This window comes from Tiliqua scincoides, chromosome 1 (assembly GCF_035046505.1).
Source record: "Tiliqua scincoides isolate rTilSci1 chromosome 1, rTilSci1.hap2, whole genome shotgun sequence".
Lineage (NCBI taxonomy): Eukaryota > Metazoa > Chordata > Lepidosauria > Squamata > Scincidae > Tiliqua > Tiliqua scincoides.
Window position 1 is genome coordinate 126,838,131 of NC_089821.1, and position 26,630 is coordinate 126,864,760.

The 26,630-nt window shown below is 42.9% G+C and overlaps 1 protein-coding gene across 1 annotated transcript in view; it reads left to right on the forward strand.

Moving 5' to 3' along the window:
• The window catches only part of MAP2 (microtubule associated protein 2), a 119,283-nt gene extending 98,819 nt beyond the window's left edge, over positions 1 to 20,464 (forward strand). Inside the window, exons 11-13 of the mRNA XM_066622038.1 lie at positions 14,651 to 14,732; positions 19,117 to 19,229; positions 20,249 to 20,464. Of these exons, the coding sequence (XP_066478135.1) occupies positions 14,651 to 14,732; positions 19,117 to 19,229; positions 20,249 to 20,464 (411 nt within the window). The remainder of the gene's footprint in view (positions 1 to 14,650; positions 14,733 to 19,116; positions 19,230 to 20,248) is intronic.
• The last annotated feature ends 6,166 nt before the right edge of the window (positions 20,465 to 26,630 follow it).

Below are 26,630 nucleotides of genomic sequence, written 5' to 3' on the forward strand. Positions count from 1 at the left end.
AAACTGAGACCTGGGCATGTGGAAGGTAAATGGAGGTGGGGTTCTCTTTTGAATCCCTTCCTTTATGGCTCCTTTCCAAGACCCACGGGAACTTGCTATCAGTTCTGGGGCTATATAATGAAAGGCATTTTGTTGTTGTTCTTTTAAGGTGGGAGTGAGTAGTTGTCATGAATAACACTGATATAATTGGTCTGGACAAGCAACCTTTTTAATTTTTTAGATGTAACTTACATGTGGTATACTTTCTCTCTTTCCAAACTATATAGGGTTGTTTTTTTTTAATTTTGTCAAATTTAAACGAATGATTGTGTTATACGTATGGCTAAAGTTAGATAAGATGAGAACAATTCCTGATCCATTTTCCATACAGAGGACCTTAGAATGCCACTCAAGTTAATTTTTTTTTTAAAGCAGATATATTCATGAAAGATTTATACATTGGTTCCTACAAATGTTGCAGTTGAAAGTGCAATTCTCTTTTGTACTAATAAGTGTTGTGGTCATGTTTTTCTGGTTTGGTATGTTTGCATGAATTGGAAATAGACCAAATAAGTCAGACTAGCTGAGAACAATTCAATACCCTTTCACCTACTTTCCCTACCCTCTCACTGAAGCTTTCATATCCATAATTCTGTGGGAGCTATGAATGTCCACATGTTACCAACCCAGGTGGATGCAAGGATACGGGGATGTCTCAACAAAAAGAAGTTATCCTACACTTGCAGAGGGCTGCCCTAGCCTTGCTTGGGTGAAAGTTAGACATGCATGCTTCCCTTGTGTTACCAGAGAGTATCTCCAGCAGCAGAGGACAGTGCACAAGCACTCACCACAGACTTACAAGGGGCAGGGAAATGTTGGCTGAAGAGAACAGGTAGGACTACTTGGGAGTCTTCTCCGTGTCCCAAATACTATTGGGCCGTGGCAATGGTCTTCTTGGGGTCCTGTCACCCACTGGATTTCTAAGGCAGGGCCGGCCTTAGGAGCTGCAGGGCCCAACTGGAAACATTTCTTTGCGGAGGGGCCTAGTTCACAGCCAAGGTCTGTAGAATCAGAGAGATACAATAAAATTTATTATGGACTTTATATCTCTATGGTAGAATGGAAACCAATCAAAATGTACACTTAAAAAGTTCATGTGAGTTAATGGACCAAATGGATCTAAACACATTTTAATATAAAATTGTATACAAGACTAGAGTAGATGACCCTAGTACAGGGGCCCCCTTAGGTGTGTGGCTCAGTTGGGAGCAATTGGACCAGTTGGCTTAAAGCCGCCCCTGTTGTAAGGCAGCGTGTCTCTGGGAAGGCCAGCACCACAAGCCAAGACATCTTAGAATACAATGTCAGGCTTCTCTCTCTCTCTCTCTCTCTCTCTCTCTCTCTCTCTCTCTCTCTCTCATTGATTTCCTCAAGCCCAGTTTCCTTCCCCTTACAATTGTTTCAGGAATTATACGAGATATCTCCTTTGAGCACTGAAGTGATAGTAGGATTGGCTGAAAGCCAAACTAGAATTGTCTTTAATCATTTCAGTGGGTCTGACCTACTTGCTTCCCCTTCCTGTCCTCATAAAAAGCATGCATGGAGTGGGAATCTATTTCAGGACCACAACAGATAGTCACAGTGCCACTGCAGTTGCAATTGAGATCAAAGCCACAGTATTGCTGCTTATCCGGGGGGGGGGGGTGTCACGGACTCCCTGTGGAGCCAAGAAATAAAATTCATCTTTAGAAGCTGAGAGATCAGGTAACACATGTTCATGTTTTGAAGTGTATGGAACTGTGAAAAGCCACTTAGCAAGCCCCCAACCACCGAAGCTGCCTGAGGCCCATTTGAAGTGGCAAGATCATTGAATCTGACCTTCTTCATAGAGGTAACACCAGTTACCTGTCTCCCCTGACACATTTTGGCACTGAAGGAATAATACCTACCATTGTATCAGAGTCCACTGTTGAGGAAAGTGGCCACATGTGGAATGTGGGGACAGGAAGGCTCAAAGGGGCACAGAGCTTTTAAATATCTTACGTCCATTGGTTGCCCCCAGATTATTGACAGAGGGCTGCGCTGCATGTTAGAGTAGAACTTAGAAAGCAGAAACATGATGGATTCTGGGTTGTGCCTCACAACCTCCACTAGCTTCATAGATCTGACTTCCAGCCACTGGTGTCATACACAGATGTGTTTATGTGAAGGCCAACACTAAACACAGAATTACTTTTTCTACAACTCTGCAAGAAGGGGCATTTTTAGCACTTGCGTCATCATGCTGAAGATTGGTGCACACTTTTAAAGTGTGGCATAGTAATTCGTCTCTTCACAGCTGCTTCTGCAAGTGATGCAAATGGCTGAAAGTCAGTACAGGTAAAAGCTGGAGGTGCTATGAGAACTGTCCTTCATTGTTACTGTAAATTGCAGGGATGGGCACTCAACTTGTGTTGACTCAAGTTGCAAAAAAACACTGTTTTTGGCAACTCAAGTCATGGACTTCATAGACCCTGATTCGACTCATGACTAAAGATGAGTTGGGACTCAAAATTATTCCAGTCCAAACTCCCTTTAGTGTGTGTTCCGGCTCACTTTTTTTGCCGCTTCTGTGATGCACCAAATACAGGCGATCTGGCAGCAGGCATTCTGAAGGATGGCAGCAGACATGGTGGAAGGGTAGGTAACAGGAGGTGGGGACTAGGGGGTTGAGGGGAGGAGATAGGCTTCAGTTTGGAGGGGGCTGTGAGATTTCGCTCAGGGAAGCCCTTGACTCACAACTACACTCGTTTCTCGATGCGACTCAACTCGAAAGACTCAAAATTTCTTGTGAGTTGAGTCACAGTGACCGCACATTACAACTCACAAATCAAGGGGTCACTGATTTGGGCTCTGTGCTTTGAGCACATCCCTGGTAACTTGCAGTATAGAAATGTGTAAATCTCATGGCAGGTATCTGTGAGTTCCAGACAATCTCTTGAGATTTCACATCTCATATCAATATAATGCTAGCAGATGTTAAATCACAGCAGATGTTCCTGCTGTTCCTGGAACATGTAAAGTGGGATTTGCTATCTCTCTAGTATGCAAATTCCATTTTGCATGTTACAAAAAAAGCAGGAAAATGGGAATTATATGCTTGTCAAAAATCAGATTTTATATGCTTGTATTATATGCTTGTCTTAATCAGATTTTATGCCCCAGTTCACTAGAACTCAGCCCTACATCTATTTTCAGTGCTCAGTCCTGGAATTTCTGAAGTAAAAATTCCCCTGAGCAAGTACAGAGTGCATTTCCTTTCCCAATCAGTAGCTACAGTTTAGAGCTAAGTCCCTCCAGATTATAAGGTTTTGTTACTAGACGGATTTGAATCATTCTCCTAGAAAGTAGGTACTGCCCAGAAGGTTGCAGTAGCAGTCTTACAGCCCAGTCCTTCCCCCGGCCAAAAAGGCTTGTGATATGTCCGGTGGGGTGGGGTGGGGGGCAGATTGGGAGGCTTGGGAGAGGTAAGAAAAGATACTTTCCTATACCTCCCTGTATGCCCCTTGACTGGCAATGGGTCTCCTCTGACCTGCACTAGCTCCTTAGCTGGTGCAAGTCCAAGGAGAGAAAGGGCATGCCGGCTGCTATCTAAGGGGATAGCATCTAGTTCAAGTCACCCATACTGGGTGCCACCCCCTCCCCACCTCCATCATGTCCCCACTCTCCCACCTCCCCTCCCCACTGACCTACCTGGGGCAGTGGGTGTTCCATGTACCACCCCTCCACACAGGGCTGCCCCAGTTTTGTCACTATCAGCCGGCTGTTTACGATGCTCATAAAGCACATTCTGCCATTGGAGCACTAGTTATGGTGGCAGCCCACTTGACTAGGATTGGGCCATTAGCATTCTCTGTTCTGTCATTTTTGGCTGTGACTCTTTCAGCTACTGAAGTGAACTTCTGATGTCTGCTTCTACATTCAGTTTATGGAAACAAAAAGAAGGCAGCTGGGCTTTCATAAATTGAGCTAGAATTGCTACACTGAGAGGGCAATAACCATAGTAGGAGGGAGGAGTGGAAAACTCTGAGCAAAGCAAAGAGGACAGGAAAATTACTAAAAGAGTATAGATATGTTGCCCTGAAGTGTCATTTGGAGACAGACTTTCTCCTTTCACTGGAGGCATGTGTTAAACTAGTAGTGCAAGTCTGTTCGTAGCTTGCAGTTGTCCTGAGGATTGGAGTAGCATTGTGACAGCACCGGGGTCTGGAGGTGCTTGCACAGTACAGCAGGAGGTGTTTGAATGCGAAATTAATTGAAACAGAAATACAGGGTGCATAGGTCTCATTAAGAACTCATCTACTAACAAGTCCAGTTAAATTAATCTCTTGCTCCCACGCCACCAACCCCTGCTTCTGCCAATATTCTGAATAAGCAGCAGATAACCATGGGAAGGCAAAAATAATAGTTCTGAAAAAGTTTGCAAATTAAAATAGGGATGTCAGACTTTATAGGAATGATCCACCTCAATAGGAAGGAAATGAAAAGCTTGTGTGTCTCCAGTTGTAGCTATGACAAAAGGAAGACAGATGCACCAGATATGGGAGTGTGCTTGTTACATGAGGAAGAAAGGTCTCAAGTCTACATTACCTTAAACCTCTGCAAGCAGAATTCTGCTTGCAATAGGTCACTTTCAGCCAGATCCTAACCCGCGCTGGAACAGGTAGGCCAGCTAGCCTGTCCCATATCCAGCGCAGGGCTGGGGCTGGCTGAGGGGCAGTTTGGAGTAAGGGGAATGAACTCTCTTGTGTCATGCTGCAGCCAGCCCTATGAGGCTACTTGAATTTGCACTAGCGAAATCGCTGATGCAAATCTGAGTGGCCGAATTGGGCCAACCTGGCCAGGAATGGGGGTTGGAATCTGATCTAGGTTCTGGAGTCCAGTTCCATCCCCTCTCTGGGCCAGTCCACCTACTGGCCTGCCCACTGCCCACCCTCCCTCCCCTTCCCTGAAAAGCCTTTGTTCCATCCTCCCCAACCCCCAGTGTCGGGTACCCTTGGCTGGCACAGCCATACCTCTTTCGAGCACTGCAGAGGCTAGATGCAACTGCTGGCGTGTATCCTTGCGCTGGCCCAGCCAACTCCAAAGGAGTCAATACTGGGCTGGCACAAGGGACTTAAGCTGGCCCAGAAAGCACTCAGGATTGCACTCTTTAACTTACTACACAGTGAATGGGAAAGAGACAACCACTGAGCTGTCTATGTTGCATGACGGGAAAGATTCATGTGCTCAGAGCCAGGCTGAATCATATGGTCCAACTTTTACTAGATTTTAACATTTTCTAACTGCAGGTAGGGGATCACTTATTTAAGTACTCCTCACTATGGGCCCAATCCTGTCCAACTTTCCAGCACTAATGCAGCTGCAATGCAGCCCCGAGGTAAGGGAACAAATGTTCTGTGACCTTGAGGATGCCTTCATAACTACTCCCCCACCACTGGATGCAGCACATGCCCCATTGGCAAGGCTGCAGCAATCTGGAAAGTTAGATAGATTGGGCTCTATAATGTCCTTTGGATGTTCAAGCCAGCAAGAACCATACTACATGAGTCAGCTAAACATGTAGCATGATTTGAAACGAAACAGCAGAAAAATGGGACAAGAGAGATCAGGGAAGTCAAATCCTGAGTGTCCTCAGGGAATATTAGCCCATACTTTGAGATCTGTGACACTGCAGTCATGCTTGCAAATTGTGCCTCAATAAGTTTTTAATTGGTTTTATATAAGGCTAATATCTGAAGGGGCTATATATCTTGTGTTCTTAGCCAGGAGAGTGTCTGTTGTTATTCTTTAAGGATTCCTGGGTTAAAAAATTCCATGCTTGGCAAAACTTAAAGGCTGTTTACTCTTGGGTACATCTGACAGGTTTCAGATGAAATCTAACAGGCTATCTGTCATGAACGGAAAACACTGCAGGGAAGGGCACTCAAAAGCACCCTGGCAGCATTAAAGATTTGTAAGATGGCCCATGCAAGCAAGGAAACAAGTCTGCTATGTAGGCCAAGTATTATTTTCTCTTTTGGCATTTTCTTATTATGGCTTTGGAAATTAAGGGAAGTTCATAACCATAAAGCTACTTACAAATTACAGGGAATAAAACATATCCCATCACTGAGATGTTTATTTTCAATGGGCAGTGGTGAGATCTACAAGTTTTAGATTAGCCATGGAGACTATGGATCCTACTGCAGATGCAACGATGCTCAAGTCCCTCTAAACCAGGGGTGTCCAAACATTTTGGCAGGAGGGCCACATCATCTCTCTGACACTGTGTCAGGGGCCGGGGGAAAAAGAATTAATTTAGAATTTAAAATTTGAATAAATTTACATAAATGAATATATTAAGAGATGGAACTTATATGAATGAATGAAGGTCTTGCGGTAGCTCAAGGCCAATAAAAGGCCTTGCACAAAGCAAGGCCAGTCTTTCCTTCGCTGCCACTGCTGCATCACAGATGTGAAACAGCACATCACAGATGTGAAACAGCAAGTAGTGGAGGGAGCCCTTGTCCCACAGCTCAGGTAAGAAGTCAAACAGTCGTCCTCTTGCTGACAGCAGTTGTGTCGGGCCAGCACTGGCTCCAACAAGTCTCTGGAGGGCCAGAGGCTCATTAGAAACTGGAGGCTCCCAGAGGGCCTAATTGAGAGCCCCTGAGGGCTGCAAGTGGCCCCCGGGCTGGGGTTTGGGCACCCCTGCTCTAAACCAGTGCTTCCCAAACTCACCTGGCCTGCGACACGTCAAGCTCTGGACCCATAAGTAAAGTGGTGATAATGCAACAACATGCAAACGTGATGACATCAGCACCACTTACTTCTGGGTTGTACAAAAAAAGCCTTGAAAAATGTTAAAAGGTGCAAGGAGGATGTGAGATCTTCTGCAGCTCCACAGAGAGTCCAGCCTGCCACCCTAACCCACAAAACAGTGATCTGTCTCAGCAGCTTGGCCAGCGTGTGTTCCACAACACCCCCCGAAACATGTCACAACACCCACTTTGGGAAAATCTGCTCTAAACATATGAACAGGAAGACAGGAGTCAACGTGTGCCACTGCCCTATCCTGTATCAATTCAGTGTGATAAAAGGACACTTTTCCCATTCCAGTTTAAAGACACAGAATAAGCACTACTACCATTCAGTCCTTGGTGATCTAAATTACCCCAGTTCCTGAGAAAGTGTGCAGACATTAATACTCACTACATTAATACTCACAATTAGCTCCAAAACAACTCAGATTGGTAAATGTGACTTTTGCAACCTTGAACCTGCCTTAGTCCAGATATCTCTAGTCATGACACCAACAACACATTTGCAAATATATAGCTTAAAATATGTGCAAATGTACTGTGAATGCAAGAGTGCACTTTCGTTCTTTAAAAAAAACCAAGGTAACAGGCAACATTGACATAAACTGGATATTACACTAAATTTGTGGCTACCTGTGAAAACAGGTATGTAATAAAAATGTATTACACTTTCCATTCTCCCTCCATGCCGTTTAGTAGAACTTACCTATGTCCTAACATGACCAGATTCTGTATTTTCCCCTCCACTCCCCCTCTTAAGCAGTTGCCACTGATGTGAAATGGAGACAGAAAAACATGAAACATCTTAAGACAGGGCACAGGTAATTTATCCTATATACTATAGTGGGAGGGGAGCTAGTTGCATGGCCACTAAGCTGTAGCTTACTGCTACTGCACCTGCTTTATATGCAGAACACCCCAGGTTCAACCTCCGATACCTCAAGGTAGGGCAGGAAAGGATTCCAGTCTGAAATCTTGGAGAGAGACTGCCACTCCTTGTAGATAATATTGAGTTAGCTGGACCAATGGTCCCACTCAAAACTGCTAATAGGAAGTTGCCTTATACTAACACTTGGGATTAATGTAATACATATCAAGCAATTTGATACACTGTCTCACAAATTTTGTAACAACCTTGTAAGAAGGTCAATATTATTATTATTCCAACTTGGTAAATAGGCACTTGAGTCTAAGAAGTGGGTTTATGGTGGACGTTAAGGTGAGATTTTGAACTGGTCACTGCACTATGCTAGCTCCAGTTAGGCTTGCATTCCAGTTTCCCAGAAGTCAATCAAGTGCTATCTTTTCAATATGACAGCGTTTGTGTCTTGGGGTTCTGTCCTGACATCCTGTCCTTACAGTGATCCACCTTATGAAATTGCATATGGCCCTGCTGTTTTTTTAAGCCTGTCTCATTGCTTGTGCCATATTTCAAAGGAAATCTGGAGTCAACGAGGATGGCAGAATTGATCCCCCTAAGGAGTGTATTATCATTGAAAGCTATGCACACATATGCATAGCCCCTGAGGTTTATATGAATTTTTATAAACCTTTCAGTAGATTGCATATATCAGCTTCTTGACTCCAATTGCATAAAATGCCAGAATAACACAGTACTAAGCAAAAAAACCTCTTGAAAGAAAATACAGAAGAAAAGTGAATAACTTTTTACATTCCTTATATATTACATTAAAAAAGGAACGCTCACTGTTTTAAAAAGAAGTGGGAGCAAATAATAATTTTTAATCCAGACTGATGGCTGCTGCATATTTCTTATAGCTCATGTTCAGAAAGCCCATTGCTTTGACAGTTTGCTTATGTGAGAGTTGCTTCTTCTATTTGGAAACCCAAGGTGCTCTTGTGAGACTCACCCTGCCGAACTCACATCAGGACTAGAATGAGATGACTGCAGCATACCTTAAAGCATCTGTATTGCTCTGCTATCTCATCTCTGAGCTGCTGGGTGCTCCTTTCCCCCATACTGCTCAGTGCTGCACACCTTTAGACAGCAAGTCACAACAATTAATTATTTGTGCCCTGCCAGTCAGCTGATAAGAATCCCAGAATGGCTTACATAAAATCAAATAATCGGAAATCACTACAACAGAAAGAGTTGGGTCTTGGTGATAAAAAGTTTGGAAACCACTGAGATAAGATATACAGATGGAGCCTATTTATCCGCGTTAATTCCATTCTGTGACTCGGCGCAATTAACAAAAAATGTGTTGTGCTAAATTCCTTAGAGTTACGCAAATACACTGCAGCCTGACACTTCCGGATGGAAGGAAACTAAGACAGCTGTTATCAATCCTCTCCCCTCCGCTCCGTACTCAGCCCTCCCCATTGCCAGCTGCCCGGCTTCTTTCACATGGGATGCTGATCTTTTAAGAGTCCAGCCCTATGCGTTTCTATTCAGAAGTAAGCCCCATTGTAACCCTAGGGCTTACGTCCAGGAAAGCGTGGAGAGGATTGTAGGCTAAATCTCATGCTTCGCTTGGTGGGAAGGCTTGCTTGTGTCCGTTATAGCCTGCACCATAGGGGGGAGGGTGTTGCTTGTGTCGGTGATTGCCTGCACCATCTCAATGGGGGGGAATTTGGCAAACACTCCCTGGGCTTTTTAAAACAATCCCCTTCGTTGCTACCACACCTGCCCCATGTGAGTGAGAGTGAGTGAGTGAGTGAGTGAGTGAGTGTGTGTGTGTGTGTGTGTGTGTGTGTGTGTGTGTGAGAGAGAGAGAGAGAGAGAGAGAGAGAGCTCCACCTTGCTGCACGTGTTCTGGCTACAGAGATTTTTGGCCCCCTCCCTTCCCCTCTTCAGCCTCTTTGCTGGCTCAGGGGCTCCAGGAGTGTTACTGTTCCTTTGCAAGGGGAACCTCTTCCAGGGCTCCAGGGCTATTTCCCTGCCTGGGCGAGGCAGAGCCTTTTTGCAGTGTTTTGGGCTGCCTGGAAATGGAGCGAGATGCCAGTGCAGGGCAAAGGAGGCAAAGGTGTTTGTGGCTTTCGGTTCCCCACCCCATTCGAGTTGAAACAAATCCGCAGATAAAAAATCCATGGATAAATAGGCTGTACCTGTACAACCAAAGATTGAGGGTGGGGTCAGGCCAGGAGATAGAACTGGAGAGAAGGCAAGACAAGGGAACAAGAAGATATATAGGACAGGAGGGCTCCAACAATCAGATGTAGAGTGGAGTACATGAGGAGATTCTAGGCAAGGCACAGCTGGAGAAGAAACATGTGGCAGGGGAAGGAGAGATCCAATACAAAGACGGGATCAGTGAGCATGCAACCCAGACCATCAGCAATACAATACTTCCGTTGAGAAACCTTATTTCCAAGAAAGCTTTTAATATAATTTGAGTAGTCAATCATACTGCATGCTGCACGTGTGCTACAGGAGTAAAGGTAGAGTCTTCCATGAATGACAGCTTGCCAGCAGCTGGGCTTGGAATAGGCAAAAACCCTTTGGTTACTGAAACAAAGAACATGGCACAAATGAAAATGAGAGAAGGACTTGAATTATGTAGGTTGGGGTCCTCAGTATTTTTCCAATTCATCCATAAGAGATAAAGTGGAAAAGAAGGCTTTTCTATCATGTGAGTTCAAGGAGCTTCCCAGTGTGTTACATTTAATCATTCCTAGGGACTTTATTTCTAAACTAAACCGCCATAAGACATTGCCACATTTCAGAGCAAATTCTTTCTCCCGGTCACAATTCAGAGGTGTAGCTGATCCCTCAGTGCTATGGACAGTCAGGCAGAAAATTATATGAGGGCTTGATATTATTCCATCTGACTTACAGTTCTCTGGAAGCCAGATACAGATTACATGTCTGATGCTCAGTGAGTTTACATCTGGATTTTTATTCTTATTTATATATTTATTTGTAATTAGCAAAACATCTAAAATTTCATACCTAAGCAAACTTCAGAAACATAAGTCTTGGACAGTTGCCTTGGATGTTCCAGTAAATAGCTGTTTAGTTTGATCTCCTAAAAGAAAAGACATTAACATCTCACAACCATGACAGAAAATATTCAGATATGGCAAAATTTTGCAAGTTAGTGAAGGTGTAGAGGCCTGTTCGCTTATTATTCAGAATGCCTTGGTATCTGCTGCAGTCATTCTAGTGAACTCCATGCTATGATCTTTTGAATTACACAAGAGTACTTAAGTAAGGCTTATAGTACAGCTGTTTGTGCTAAATTTCTCTTTACCTAAACCAAATGAAAGCTTAGTCTGCACTGTGTTTAGTTGATAACACTTTTATTGGACATCTGAGCTCCATTGTCTTTGGGGGGGTGGTGGTGGTAGCATCTTGGAATCTCAGCATAACAACAGCACTCAGTATTTATTTAAACTGTTTTGTACTGTTAGTAAGTGTGGGAAATTTCTCTGCCTCAGCTTGTCTTGCCCCAAGTGGGCCACTATGGGCCTTCTGTCCCTTCTACAAGAACTCTGGTTTGTGCTCTAAGTCAGCAGTTCCAAAACTGGTGGTCACTACCAACCTTAAGGGAAGTGGCCATGCTCCGACGCCAACAACAGCACCACAGCAGTTGCAGTGACAGCACTGGCAAGGGACTTGTTTCTTACCTTGGGGGCAATTCTGGCTTTCTACAGGGTCTCACAGCCCCCTCTGAAATCCTCCGATCAGCAGCTACTTCCAGTTTTTGCAAGAAAATTTGAGATAAGGGCTGTTTATAGCAGCCATGGAGGATGTCAGAGGGGGTTGGGAGCCTCCAGGACCCTGCAGGAGACCAGCACTGCCCTCCTGGTAAGAAAAAAGCCCCTTGGTAGTGGCAGTGCTGCGATCACTTTGGCACTCTCACTGCCCCCCTCCCCACCCATGCAAACACTTACCTGATTCCCAACTCCCTCTGGCTTTGAAGTGTCAAATTTCAGTCCCCCTATCAAAATCATTAATCTCCTTTGGTGCTTTGACAAAGTAATAAATCCCCACCCTGGCTTCCCAATTGTTAAAAATGTTTATATACCACTTTTCAACAACAAAAAAGTTCATGAAGTGGTTAATACAGCAAAATAAATGAAAAGATTTTCTGTCCCAGAGGGCTCACAGTCTTAAAGATTCAAAAAAGCCAGACAGGCACTGGAAAAACCACTAGGCTGGGGTGAAAAGGGACAGTTGCATAGCCCAGTTAGCAGGGGCTACATTTTGCAGAAGGAGTATTCTGCACAGAAGGTGTCCTTGCGCAAGGGGCCTTTTGCATGAGCAGAACACTCCTTCCATTTTCTGAGGGAATTTCTGTTCACTGAACCATTTTACTGGATGCCACCCATAGATTCCACTTGCCAGATTCCAAGCAAGTGCTTTAGGCCCCAGCCATTCTTCCCTCATCCCATGTGGTATCATCACAATAATAGGCCTTCCCTCTTCCCATTTATCATACTGATGGGCACAGAACCATAAATAAATACCCACCTGAAGACACCAGCTGCCTCTCAGAACCTTGAAAGGGTTTACTTTTCCGTTCCCAGCAGACAGCTGGCAAGCAATGGAAAAGAAAGATTACAGTATTTTGTTGGAGGAAGAAGTGGGGGGGTGGAGAGAACTGATGCAGGTTCAAATAAGTGCCTATCTTGGTGCCTATTTGGAGCCTGTCCACTCTTACCAAGATGGCTGCACGCAGTCTCCCCACTCCACCCCTCTTCTGTTTCTAATGAGCACGGGAATGCTGCATTTCCAGCATCCCTTGGGCCTGGAAATTCCTGGAAATCCCATTTCAAACAGAAGAGGCACAGACCAAGGCAGCTGCATGCAGCAATCTTCCTCAGGAAAGGGAAAGGGAAACAGAAACGTGCCCACTCATTCACCCACTTTCCCTCAATAGGAGGCGGTGTGCAGAGGCATGTGTGTGCAGAGGCAGCAGTGGGTGGTGGATGCAGAGGCACGTGTCGCTCCTGGGTCAAGGGAACAGTTTTATGGCAAGTTAACCTCCGATTCCTTTTAGGTTAGGATTTTAAACAAGAAGATTGATTTTAGCGATATTCAGTCCAGATGTGGTTCCAAGGATAACATCAAACATGCAGCAGGGGGAGGAAATGTAAGTAGTGATGGTGCCTGACAAGGTGCCCCAGCCAGCTATGGTGATCCCTTTCTGCACAGCCTCAACCTTTGTCTCCTTATCAAGCACTGCTTCCCTTCTCGCTAACATCTCCACATGTCACCTTGGTCTTGTGATTTGTCAGCATTGTGTGTTGAGTGGTGGGTATCCCCATCCTTCCTCACAGACAACAGCAAATTTCCTGGTCTCAGTCAGAAAGGAGGCCCTCTGGGCACCCTCCGGGACACTGAGGTAGTGAACTACTGGGTTCTACTGAAATCTACCATTAGTCCTAATGGAATTTACAATTATTCAAGACTTCCACATTTGAGACCCTTACAGGGCCTGGAACGTGGGAAATTTTAAATATGTCAGTGTAGAGTTAAATATGCTTGATCCAACTGCTGGGTTCTTTCTTGGTCACTTGGAAGTAAATGTGCGCTTTGCTGGAGAGTGGCCTCTTAAATTTACTAGCACTGTACTTCCTCACCTGATGTCAAATCAAAACTATAGCAAGCCACATTGTGAGGATTGAGGCTCCACTAAAGGGTGATTTCACTTCTATTATTTTATTTTTCACATTTTTATACCGCCCTTTCTCCAAAGAGCTCAGAGTGGTGTACATGGCTGCTCCCCTCCTTTTGTCCTCACACAACCCTGTGAGGTAGGTGAGGCTGAGAGAAAGTGACTGGCCCAAGGTCACCCAGGAAGCTTCATGACTGAGGGGGGATTTGAACCTGGATCTTCCAGGTCTAAGTCCACCTCCCAAACCACTAAACCACCCTGGCTCTCACTTTCAGTGAAAGCTATGTGAAATCAGTGACAGTTGGTGTCTAATGAACTAATCTGTTATATTTTCTTAATTACTGTTGCATTGTAATGTAATGGTTAGGTTCTGAACAAAAGAAAGCATTGTCTCCCAACTGATGTAGGAGAGAGAGCTCAAGATTGGGCTCTATTTTTCTTACATTTTTCACTTCTGTCGACTTCTGTTAATGTATGTGCATTTTTCGAGGAAAACAAAAGAAACACTTAAAAAAACAAACTCATAGACAAGCACCAAGCTAAATTACGCTTTAGAAAGTAGCATTCATTAAGTTATCGATACATAGACAGAAGAAGAATGAAAGATATTCTAAGCAGAAAACCAGATAAATGATAAAAGGCAGAGCATCTAAGTACAGTAAAACGGGAAGAAAAATGTCACCTATAGCTCAGCACTCAGTATTAAGACGAACTTTCTTCCATGTGAAGTCTCTTAGAAAAATAACTCCACTTCCTGATTCACCTTCCTGATTTTACACTCGTTGCTTTGCTAATGAAAAGGATTAACACGTTTCTGTTTGGTCATTTTTAAAATTTATTATTTTCCAGTGTTTATACCACCTTTTCTTCCTTCAAGGAGCTCAGGGTGGTGTACACAGTTCCTCCCCTCCTTTTTTCCTCACAGCAACCCTGTGATGTAGGTGAGGCTGAGAGAGAGAGAGAGAGAGAGTGTGCCTGGCCCAAGGTCACCCAGGAAGCTTCATGGCTGAGTGGAGATTTGAACCTGGCTCTCTCAGGTCTAAGTCCAACTTTAGAACCACTACACCATCCTGGCTCTCAAATGGGAAGCTTGCTGTATTAATCTGGGCGTTTCCCTCCTTTGTGGCATGATCTATATTATACTAATCATCTCTTCTCTTTCAGTATTTATCAGAGTCTGATCATTTTTGCCTTTCTAGTTTTTGTTGTCTAGGTCCTAAAATATACATTTTATATTTCCACCAGGTGCAAATTGTAACCAAGAAGATCGATTTGAGTCATGTGACTTCCAAGTGTGGCTCACTGAAGAATATCCGTCATAGGCCAGGTATGGGAATTGTCTGGAGGGAAATGATATTCTTCAAGGATCCCTAGGACATGCAGTTTCCAGAATACCTGACATAAATAATAAAGACTTAATAATACTTAGGTGCCCTTAAAAAAAATACTGCATTTCCCAGGGTTTCTAGTACATGGAAAACCGCCATTTCCACATTCAAAGCACACGGCAGGGAGGAATGGAGGCACAGAGAGGAAGTGCCAGTGAAGTGGAAAGGGAAGGAGCTGCAAGGGGATTGGGGGCTCAAAGAGGTTTGGCGACTGCAGAGAAGTTAACCCTTTTGTATTTCTGTCTTTGGAAGCACAGTGAGGGCCACGTTATTTAGCAGGGCTAAGAAAAGGAACCATTCTGCTCTTTTTGAGGTGAGAAGGCAGGGCCAGCCTATCCACAACATAGATATTATGGCTCATGGCAGGGGGCAGAGGAGAAGCAGATTCTCCCCGAATTAGCTGTCTCTTGCTTCCTACAGACAGAACCACATTTTTTGGCTTGCTCACCTTGCTCCTTCTTGTGCAGTTTAAGGGGACCACATGAGGAAGGAGTGAGCTGAGGGAGTAGGGAAGTGCTACTACCCCACTGAATCCCTTTAAATAAAACAGGAAGTCCTGCAAAAAAAGGAAAAGAGCCACACAAACATGGGGTGCAAGTGGGACAGTAAGGGGGGGCATGAATGCATGCTGCAGTGGAGGCATCAGCAGCAGCTCGTGGACCTGTTTGCACCACCCCTGAGGGTGGGAATAGTTTTATTTGCCAATCCAAATTCTAAATCAAGTTAGAGAAACATTGCCTGCCATTAAACTTTAACTTGCTATAAAGGACTTTTGTACAATAATGTGCAGCATCCAAGCATCTTATATAGAAATGCCTATAGAAGCCAAACCAAACTCATTTTTGACCCAATGATTACTGTTGTTTTTAAAGTATTTATAGCCCATCTTTCCGCTAGCACTAGTAAGAACATAAGAACAGCCTTTGGGCTATGTCAGATGCAAGGAAGGGCACCAGGATGCAGGTCTCTTGTTATCTGGTGTGCTCCCTGGGGCATTTGGTGGGCCGCTGTGAGATACAGGAAGCTGGACTAGATGGGCCTATGGCCTGATCCAGTGGGGCTGTTCTTATGTTCTTAAGCCCCACTGGTTTCAGGCCATAGGCCCATCTGGTCCTGTATCTCACAGAGGCCCACCAAATACCCCAGGGAGCACACCAGATAACAAGAGACCTGCATCCTGGTGCCCTCCCTTGCATCTAACATAGCCTGTTTCTCAAATCAGGAGGTTGCACATACACATCATGACTTGCAACCCGTAATGGATTTTTCCTCCAGAAACTTGTCCAATCCCCTTTTAAAGTCATCTAGGCCAGATGCCATCACCAAGGAGTTCCACTGACCAACCACATGCTGAGTAAAGAAATATTTTCTTTTGTCTCCCAGCACTCAATTTTAGTGGATGTCCCCTGGTTCTGGTGTTATGTGAGAGTGTAAAGAGCATCTCTCTATCCACTTTATCCTTCCCATGCATAATTTTGTATGTCTCAATCATGTCCCCCCTCAGGCGTCTCCTTTCTAGGCTGAAGAGGCCCAAACGCCGTAGCCTTTCCTCATAAGGAAGGTGCCCTAACCCAGTAATCATCTTAGTTGCTCTCTTTTGCACCTTTTCCATTTCCACTATGTCTTTTTTGAGATGCGGTGACCAGAACTGGACACAATACTCCAGGTGTGGCCATACCATCGATTTGTACAACGGCATTATAATACTAGCTGTTTTGTTCTCAATACCTTTTCTAATGATCCCAAGCATAGAATTGGTCTTCTTAACTGCCGCCACACATTGGGTCAACACTTTCATCAACCTGTCCACCACCACCCCAAGATCTCTCTCCTGATCTGTCACGGACAGCTCAGAACCTATTAGCCAATATGTGAAGTTTTGATTTTTTTGTCCCAATGTGCATGACTTTACACTTAATGACACTGAAACGCATCTGCCATTTTGCTGCCCATTCTGCCAGTCTGGAGAGATCCTTCTGGAGCTCCTCACAATCACTTCTGGTCTTCACCACCCGGAAATTTTGGTGTCATCTGCAAACTTAGCCACCTCACTGCTCAACCCTGCCTCCAGGTCATTTATGAAGAGGTTGAAGAGCACCAGTCCCAGGACAGATCCTTGGGGCACACAGCTTTTCACCTCTCACCACTGTGAAAACTGCCCATTGACACCCACTCTCTGTTTCCTGGTCTTCAACCAGTTCTCAATCCATGAGGGGACCTGCCCTCTAATTCCCTGACTGTGGAATTTTTTCAGTAGCCTTTGGTGAGGGACCGTGTTGAACGCCTTCTGAAAGTCCAGATATATAATGTCTACGGGTTCTCCCGCATCCACATGCCTGTTGACCTTTTCAAAGAATTCTAAAAGGCAAGACTTACCCTAGAAGCCATGCTGATTCTCCCTCAGCAAGACCTGTTCATCTATGTGTTTTGAGATTCAATCTTTGATGAGGCATTCCACCATCTTACCCGGTATAGATGTTAGGCTGACCGGCTTATAGTTTCCTTGGTCCCCCCTCCTTCATGAGCAGTCAGTCTCAGGTTCTAGCACTGACATGAGCAGTCAGTCTCATGTTCGAGTTCTTCCCAAGGCTTGGAGGAAAGTACTAATCTTTATGCAACTTTGGTTGCAATTCCTAGACAAGTATGTTATGATGGCATAAGGGGCTCAAGCTACATTTTCACCAGTTCAGTGTTTTGCTGCATTACGAGAAATATTGGACAAGCTGAAAATATCACAATGGCAGTATAGTTGAGATGTGAGACAATCTCTGTTCAACATGTTTTTCCTAATAAAATTGAGATTTGTCCTGTTAGTATATTGAATGGAAAATTTCACTGATGAGCAGTATAAGCTTTCCAACCTTCAGAGAACTTGAATTTGTTGAATGCAGAAATGTTTAAGTTTATCTGTCTGAAAGTATAAATGGTAACTAAATAACATAACAAATATTTACTAGTTTACTAGCACATGCATTATTCCTTAAGAGCATCTTTGATAGTCTAGATCAGGGGTGTCCAAAGTTTTTGGCAGGAGGGCCACATCATCTCTCTGACACTGTGTCAGGGGCCAGGGGGGAAAAAAGAATTAATTTACATTTAAAATGTGAATACATCTACATACATTTACATAAATGTATATATTAAAAATGAACTTATATGAACGAATGAAGGTCTTTCAATAGCTCAAGGTCTATAAAAGGCCTTGCACAAAGCAAGGCTGGCCTTTCCTTTGCTGCCACTACTGCATCACAGATGTGAAACAGCAAGCAGTGGAGGGAGCCCTCATCCCACAGCTCATGCAAGAGGTCAAACAGTCACTGTCACGCTGAGGGCAGTTGTGTCAGGCCAGTGTGAGCTCCAGCAAATCTTCAGAGGGCCAGAGGCTCATTGGAGACTGGGGGCTCCCTGAGGGCAGCATTGGGAGTCCTCGAGTGCCGCAAGTGGCCCCAGGGCCGGGGTTTGGGCACCCCTGGTCTAGATGAGTGGATTGCAGGATGTCTGTTTCATTCTAATAAAGGGCGTTCATTACCATTTCTCTGGAACTGTATATCTCACAATTATTCTCCCTGCTTACTTCATAAAAGATCATGATAATGTATGAAGGAGGATGTTCACAGGCTTCAGCATGTTTATGCAGCCAGCATGCATTATTGTTGGTCAGCTGAACATGTGTGTTAAGACATAAATAAACCCCTTCAGGAATTGAAAAACTCTGCAATGTTTCTCAAATTGTGGTTCAGGACCCCCTATGTGGGTCAAGAGCCAATTTCTGGTTGATTCCCATTCGTTTCAATGTGTATTTTTATTTTTAATATATTTGATGCTACTATGACATGTGATTGCATTTGGGGAAATGTTACAGGTCTGCAATTTTAACAGGATACTATGTATATGCTTTTAACAATTATAGTCAATGGAGCTTACTCCTAGGTAGGTGTTGATAGGATTGCAGCCTTTGGGATGTTTGGAGATTTTTTTTTTTTTTTAAACAGATCAGCAGCTGCTGGGGAGGGTTAGGAAGGTATTTTAAATAAAATTTTATATGTATTGCAGACTTTTAATTAAATGATTAATAAAATTAATTAAATAAATTTTGTCATATGGGGATGTTAAAAAATTTGCTTAACTACCCTTCAGCATATATGTTCAATCCTAAATGTAAGACATTTACAAAGTATTTCTTATGTACAGTTTCCACAATAGCAGAATTAAACATTATATATGAGATCTCTTATATATGCATATTGAAAAGTGATTCCTAAGAGGTCAGGCATAGAACAGTTTTGCTTTTTTTAAGTCTCAACTTTTTTCTGTAACAAATAGGTGGGGGAAGAGTGAAAATTGAGAGTGTGAAACTGGATTTTAAAGAAAAGGCCCATGCCAAGGTTGGCTCACTTGATAATGCACACCATGTACCTGGAGGAGGTAACATCAAGGTAAGATACCAGATAGTAAGATAAGGTAAGACAGTCATTTCTAGACTACATATCCTTTGCAGAGTGTTGCATGAACTTGTGATTAGACCATTTTCAGCCTAATTATTCTTCATTGCACAGATGTAGTACAAAGATTCAAGCACTGAAGGAATAGCCATGCAAATAGCTACATGGAAACACTTGTGTGATCATGCAGGAAACAAAAATTGCCAGTTATATTGAACTAGTAAAACAAGTAAAAATTGGTGGCAGCAAAAAATCCCTTTACAGACTAGATCCAGGAAACTGCAGGAAGCAGTAGTGGTGGCTGTTACCTTGTTGCAGCTTCTCAAACCCAGAAGTCCTGCACTTCTGGGTCTGACATCTTTGCACAAGGATCAACTACTTCTCGCTCAAGCTAGCAAGAAGCAGACCAACGCAGCTTGCATTAGCAGAATGTTGGAGGAATGTGGTGGTGGTGGCAGACTTGGAGTGAAAGTCGCCAAAATCCTCTGTCCTCCTGGAACCTGCCACTGATGCAACTGGCATCAGCTGACCTCGTGGTTGGGCTGGCCCTCCTTAAAATACTACTGGAGTTCCACAGACCAACCACATGCTGAGTAAAGAAATATTTTCTTTTGTCTGTCCTAACTCTCCCAACACTCAATTTTTGTGGATGTTCAACCCAATTGCAAGCTGGTGTCTTCGCTGGAAGGCGTGAGCGTAAATAGAACTAGATGCATGGAGGTGGCAACGAGATGCAAGTATCTTGTGGTCTTGTGTGTGCTCCCTGAGGCAGCTAATGGGCCGCTGTAAGATACAGGAAGATGGACTAGATGGGCCCTGGGCCTGATCCAACAGGGCTCTTCTTATGTTCTTATTAATTTCATTTCAAGAGAAATTTGAGGCATATCAAATATCAGACAAAACATTTATAAGAGGTTTGAATAAATTTAAATGTTTTTAAAATTAGTTTACTAGGGAGGGTTCACACATCCCTAGATGTTGCATTTTGTTTATTGGTCTCTCTCCTTGCACAGATTGACAGCCAGAAGCTGAACTTCCGAGAGCACGCTAAGGCCCGTGTGGACCATGGAGCCGAGATCATCACGCAGTCACCAGGCAGATCCAGCGTGGCTTCCCCACGGAGGCTCAGCAACGTGTCATCCTCTGGCAGCATCAACCTGCTTGAATCTCCTCAGCTTGCTACTCTTGCTGAAGATGTAACTGCAGCCCTAGCTAAACAGGGCTTATGAATTTGCTTTGTTTAGCAGTGTTTGAAGTAATAATATTTAGGCATGAGCTCTTGCCAGGAACGGGCTCTGAGCAGGTGTTAACATTCATTCTTTACCATGTCTAAATTCAAGTCACATCCCAAGACTGTAGGTACTATTAAATAAAAACTGGGGAAAGATATATATAGATGCAGAAATTGGCCTGATTTCCATTTACAGCAGGAAGACACTGGCTTTTATGTGGGTACAATTGCAGTATATTACATTGGACAATTATTGTTGCTCTGCTCTGTCTTGCATGGAGTACTGTACTATGATACAATGCATTTTTACCTTTCATGTGCCTGAAGGCCATCCACCACTTTTTGAAGAGCCTTGATAAATACCTTGAGTTGCTCATGTTACCATTTGGTTGATGGATGGAATTAAGGAACATCTCCCATTGTAATTTATTAACAGGTTAAATAAAACTGGAGAGTTTGAGTACCAGACAGAAGGGCAAATAGAAGTTGTCAAAGCTTCAAAAAAAGGGGGTGTGTGGGGTGGGATTATTTTATATAAATGGGTAGAAGAAAGAGTGAATTAAGTTATTAACGTTATTGAACATGGATAATTATGTCAGTGTATAGCTGATTCTGATAAATTATTTAACTAATAATTAAAGAAAGTAGTTGAAAAAATCTTATGAACTGTATTGGGGAAGTGGCATTTTTTTCTTTTTTAAAAGCAGCTACTGAAACTAAGCAATGGAATTGTGTCTGATTAGAATGTTGGTTAAGCAGCTAGGTTCGTGTCTTCACTACTGGTTTCGCATCCTTTCCATCTGTTTGATACAGTATTATTATAGATATATATTTCTCTGTGGCCATTTGTGATACACCCTCTCATACTTGAATATTCTACTTCTTTATTCACAGTATCTGTGTCTCTTGCACCCTTTGGTGTTGCAATTTTAGGTATGTAAAAGTAGATGTTAGCAGGGTTTTTTTTCCCCTATTCAGAATTTTAAAAATACAAAAAAAAATTCAAAGATCTTTTAGCATGGAATTGCTTTCTGTAACATCTCAAAACTGTGACCCTGTTTTAGTGCCTGATGCAAGTCTCTTCTGTGATATTAGAAAAAAAAAAATTCCTCCTTTTTCCATCCCCCTTCCTCATTCTCTTTTTCTTCACCAGAACTGACTTTATAGGATCCAGGTATTTGTAAAAAGATCTTTTAAAAAGATGGTTTTGGATTCTAGAACTTAAAAAATGAAATTAATGATGATGATTTCATTCTGGCTTTAAAAAAATCCTGCAGTAAGAATGAAGTTTAAAGTTATTTATTGTTTCTTTTGCTAAAGTTGAAATTCCAATAAACTAGGAGTTTTAACAAAAGTCATTCCATTCCTTTAATGGCATCTTTGCATAGCTATGCTCAGGCGCCTCGGACAGAAGAATGGTGCTCTGAAGAGATACCTACATAATGCATGATGATTACTGGTAGCATAATTAAATAAGCTCCCTAGATTGCATCACCAAGGTGATGGAACTGATAAATAAATCTGCAGCAAGAATATGCTGAATATAAAAAGTATACGACAAGTGTGTATAAGAAATAATACAGAGACACCTAAACATTAGAACAAGTGGAGACCATGGGATTTCCACAACTACTATATGGACACTAATAAGATACTGAAGGTTCTACAGTAATATGACTCATAAGTGGATAATAATCCACTCATGTTATGTACACTAGCATTGACTAGATAATTAAATTACCTATTTCAACCTGCAGATTGATTGCTCTTTTCCTTATGAAATCACCTATATACTACTTGCATGCTCTCAAGTTGAGCTATACATGAATGGTTCATTAGGATGGCTTTGTGTGTTAGAAACTGTTTGAAAAGGGGCTCTCTCTTAAATACGTTAATGTATGTGGTATGTATCCAAGACTGATGATTAACATAATTTAAAAAAATTAATGGCTATGAACCACCAAGAATCCTGTGATAATCTTAAAGACTTGCAAATTGATCATAGCATAAATTTTTGTGAACTAGGGCCTGTTTCATCAGATATACCAATCTGACTCCTATAGTATTTTAGAACTTTTCCATAATGACATGGGAACTCCGTAGGGTTGAAGTAAAATCCTTAATTTATAAAACAGCTCTTATTTGTAAGTTGATGGGTTCAGGCAAATTTTAGCACAGTGTGTTGTGAGGTCTGATCAAAACAAGCATGAACTATGCTCCTCACTGAAGGCAAAAGCCTAAATACTCTAACACTTTATATCTTAAAAGTTGTCTTATACTATTAAAAGATGCCGAGCACAGTTTATAACGCTGTCATATAATAAGGGGGGTGGGGTGGGGAAATTAGGCTAGAATCTAAAGTGCATCAGGAAGACTGTTCTGCTCTATGATGTTGCTTTGAATAATCACGCAACATACAAATACATACCAAGAATATGAAAAGAGCCCTGCTGGCTCAGACCAAGGGTTCATATAGCCCAGCTTTCAGTGGAACCCCTAGCTACTGCTCCTGAAACATTTTTAAAAGGCAAAAGAGCAGTATTTTTAAGGAAATGTTGTCACAATATGCCATCAGTTCTTGAAGATTAGCCTCTCGGTGTTTTTACGTCTTTTTTCCAATCTTCCAAGAGCGAGCCCAAGCTACTACTGAATTTCACATGGACTGATGCTGAGTGCCATCTGTCAAAACAGTGTTTAATCTGTGACTATTTTGTATTCTGCTTTTTTGGAATATAAACACATTCTAGATGGTGAAGTTAAGTTATTGAGTATACATGTTCAAAGCCACCAAGTCATTAATATCATGCTGCAAATTTATCTTTCTCATCTTAAAGCTAAGTCCTTGTAATCAGTAATCGTCCTTCCATAGAAAGAATTGCAGAATTTGATGGAATCATAAATGCTGATGGGGTAGTGGGAAATCATGTTGTAAAATGAGAAATGCACACACTATGTTTCAGGACTCTAGATTTACAATGGGGGGGGGCGCGGGGGTGGAAAAAGACAGACAAAATCTAAAACCGCCAAGAAGAAGCTTGATTTAAAGCCATTGACACAATCCAGTAGGAAGTCTTCTTGCACAAGTTGAAACAAACAGGAGCTACACAAGAACATTACTGTTCTTCATTTCAGCAGAACTTCCCAATGGATTGTGCCCCATGTCAGTGTCTGGAAACCATGGCTTCAGCAGTTCTATTAATCTGGCACAATAACATGACCAGTGAGCTCTGAAATAAGTTGGACTAAAATAAATTCCGCTTTGAACATTTCTGAAACAAGAAGCAAGCAAGCAAGCAAGCAAACACAGTAGTGCATATTTAGCTATTTAGATTAACAAGATACTTAGGACCAAAATAAATAGTTAAAGTGAGACTAAAGCTATTTGTAGGACCCTTCTGTTTCTCTCTACCTGCATAGTCTCTGCTTCTGTGTATTAAGGGCTGAAAAAGATAGGCAAACCTCTCTCCAGCAACTGCTAATTATGCGTACAGTTCCCTGGCTATTGGGACACTCTGTATAGACTACTTGGCATTAGACACCTAACAATATGCTTGTGCACAGCTGCAAACTCTTTCTTCATTATGGCTGTTTGCAATTATCTGCGCCTACCTAGTCTGTGTCCCATAAGGATCCAAAAATATGGAATGCCATGTCATGATGAGTATATGGGGGCTTTTTCTGTAGTGCTGGACCGGAAAATCCTTTCTAAAAAACATCAAGCGCCAACTGCCTTTGCAATACAAGGTGAAGCAGCCAACCAAATTTCAGCCTAAGTCAAGTCTGCAATTCAGACCCATGATACCAAACACAGCCCATCAAAAGTTTGCTATATCTCCTGTTTTTATTGCCTTCCTGGGACTGTAAAAATGGGGATAGCTGAGCTCCCAGAAGGCCACCATCCATTGCTGATGGGTAGTGTTCAGCCTGGTGAGTCTCAAGTTATGCAGACCTAATCAATTTCTGCATTAAGATTTTGCCCAATAATAATAGTCAACAAATTCCCTTATATGTACAATAAAAATCACATCACAGATCCGGTAAGGCCAAGTCTAACAGACATTTCAACTTTAGCAAAGAGAAATATAAAATCATCTTCTGTGTGCTGGGATTTTTTTCGTTTCTTTTTAAAAAATGATACAGAAGGCCATTACAAAGCCTGTGGGATTATTTCTTTTCCTGATAATTCTAGAGCCTGTTATCATAAAAGAGGCATTTCTTGAATGGATGGTGGTAGGTAGTTCATGTTTTTCAATCCAATTTGCAATTGTATTTGTTGCTGTATAGTGATTGTTTTGCAAAATAAAATCGCTTGTCATCTAACTGCTTGCACCTTGTCTTTTACTTTGTGGTACTGTTTTTTTCCCCCCTCTCCCACATCTGGTAGTGTTTCATGGCATACACGTTCCTGAGATCATTTAAGCATTTATTGTATTTATCTGTATGTTTTTATAAGCCGCCTTGAGCACCGCATTGGGTGGGGGAAAGAGAAGGTGGGAGAGAAATTGATCTGATTGATTAAATAAGTAAGTAAGTAAGTAAGTAAGTAAGTAAAGACAAACTAGCTCTCCCGGGGATCTTCTGTGGCAAGAGGTTGTGAATTAACCCTCTGTTCTGTAAGGAGACTTCTTGATCCACCAGGGGTGGGTCCAGTGTTTATATTTGGGGGGGGGAGGCCATGAGCACTACCAATTCTAGATTCTAGAATTCTAGATTCGAATTCTAGCACTACCAATTCAACCAGGTGGATAGACGTGGGCTCCTGGCTAAATCTTGGACTCTGTGGCCAAGGCTCTCCCACCTGCACTTGGAGCCAGTAACTGCCAGGTAGACCTAAGCTCCCCATTTAACATGACCTCCATGTCCATTTGTTGGGTGGGTAGACCTTGGCTCCCACCTGGACTGGAGCCCAGGTCTACCTGCTGGGTAGACCTAGGCTCCTGCCTCGACTTGATGGCCTCTGTGGTTGAGGTTCGCTGGGTGTGTAGACCTGGGCTCCCCATTTAACTTGTGACCTCCATGGCCATTTGCTGGGCAGGTAGACTTGGGCTCCCATCTGGATTTAGAGCCCAAGTCTACCTGCTGGGTAAACCTGGGCTACCATTCCAGCCAATCTTATCAGTGTCCCACCTAGTGGGCATTCCCCTGGAGCCCAATTTTGTTCGCTATCCTGGCAGGTGCCCTTCCCTGCTGGCACAACAGTTTGGGGGGGCATGCACCCATGGCACCCCCTTGGATCTGCCCCTGCCTGCAGTTTACTTTTCAGAACCTAGTTATGCTAGGGCAGGCCTCCTCAATATGTGAATTACCAATTATGAATGTAGCCAAACAGTCATGTCTTCTGACCCCCCCCCCCCACCTGGGGCTGGATAAACCTTAAACCCAAGAATTAGAATTCCTATCCATAATCCCAGAGAGGCAGAAATACGAGCCAGGAGTAGCAGAGAATTCAAGCAGGGAGTGCTTTCCTGAGAATGCAGCAAGCACTGAAATTGCCCATGGCAAGCACTGAAATTACACCTTTTCCCCTAGCTAGACAAGCTGTAAAGAATTTCCACAGACACTCGCCTATAAATCGATCTCACAGATAAGTCGAGGGCAGAGCAAAAAATCATGGCATTTTCTATGACCCTCAGATAAGTTGTGGGTTAAACTGCTTGAACCGAAACTCAGGACAGGACTGAGTTGTAAAGCTCTGCCCTCTGATCGACCTCGGAGATAAGGCAAGGTGATAATTTCAGCTTGATTACTTGGCAAAAATCTACGGTAAATTAAAACAAATACAATACATAAAACAAATAAATAAGTCAATCCCACAGATAAATCAAGGGCAGGTTTTGAGCCAAAAATCAAATTTTCTATGACCCTCGGATAAGTCAGGGGTTAAACTTAGTTAGGTGTCTGACTATAGTTTTGTCTGATTTTACCCGAGGCCAGATCTTGAAAAATAACCTACCACTAACTGTTACCTAAGAATTGTAGTCTCTAATTTATTAAAAACATAGTAAAAGATCATAAGATACATTTTTATGCTTTTTAAATTCTGGTCTTCACCACCTTTTTGTAAACACTATCAGAGTAAGTGCACTGTAAACTACATGCCAGTAAAACAGTGGTTCCCAACCTGGTATTCATGTACTCCCAGGGACACTGAACAGGACCTTTCA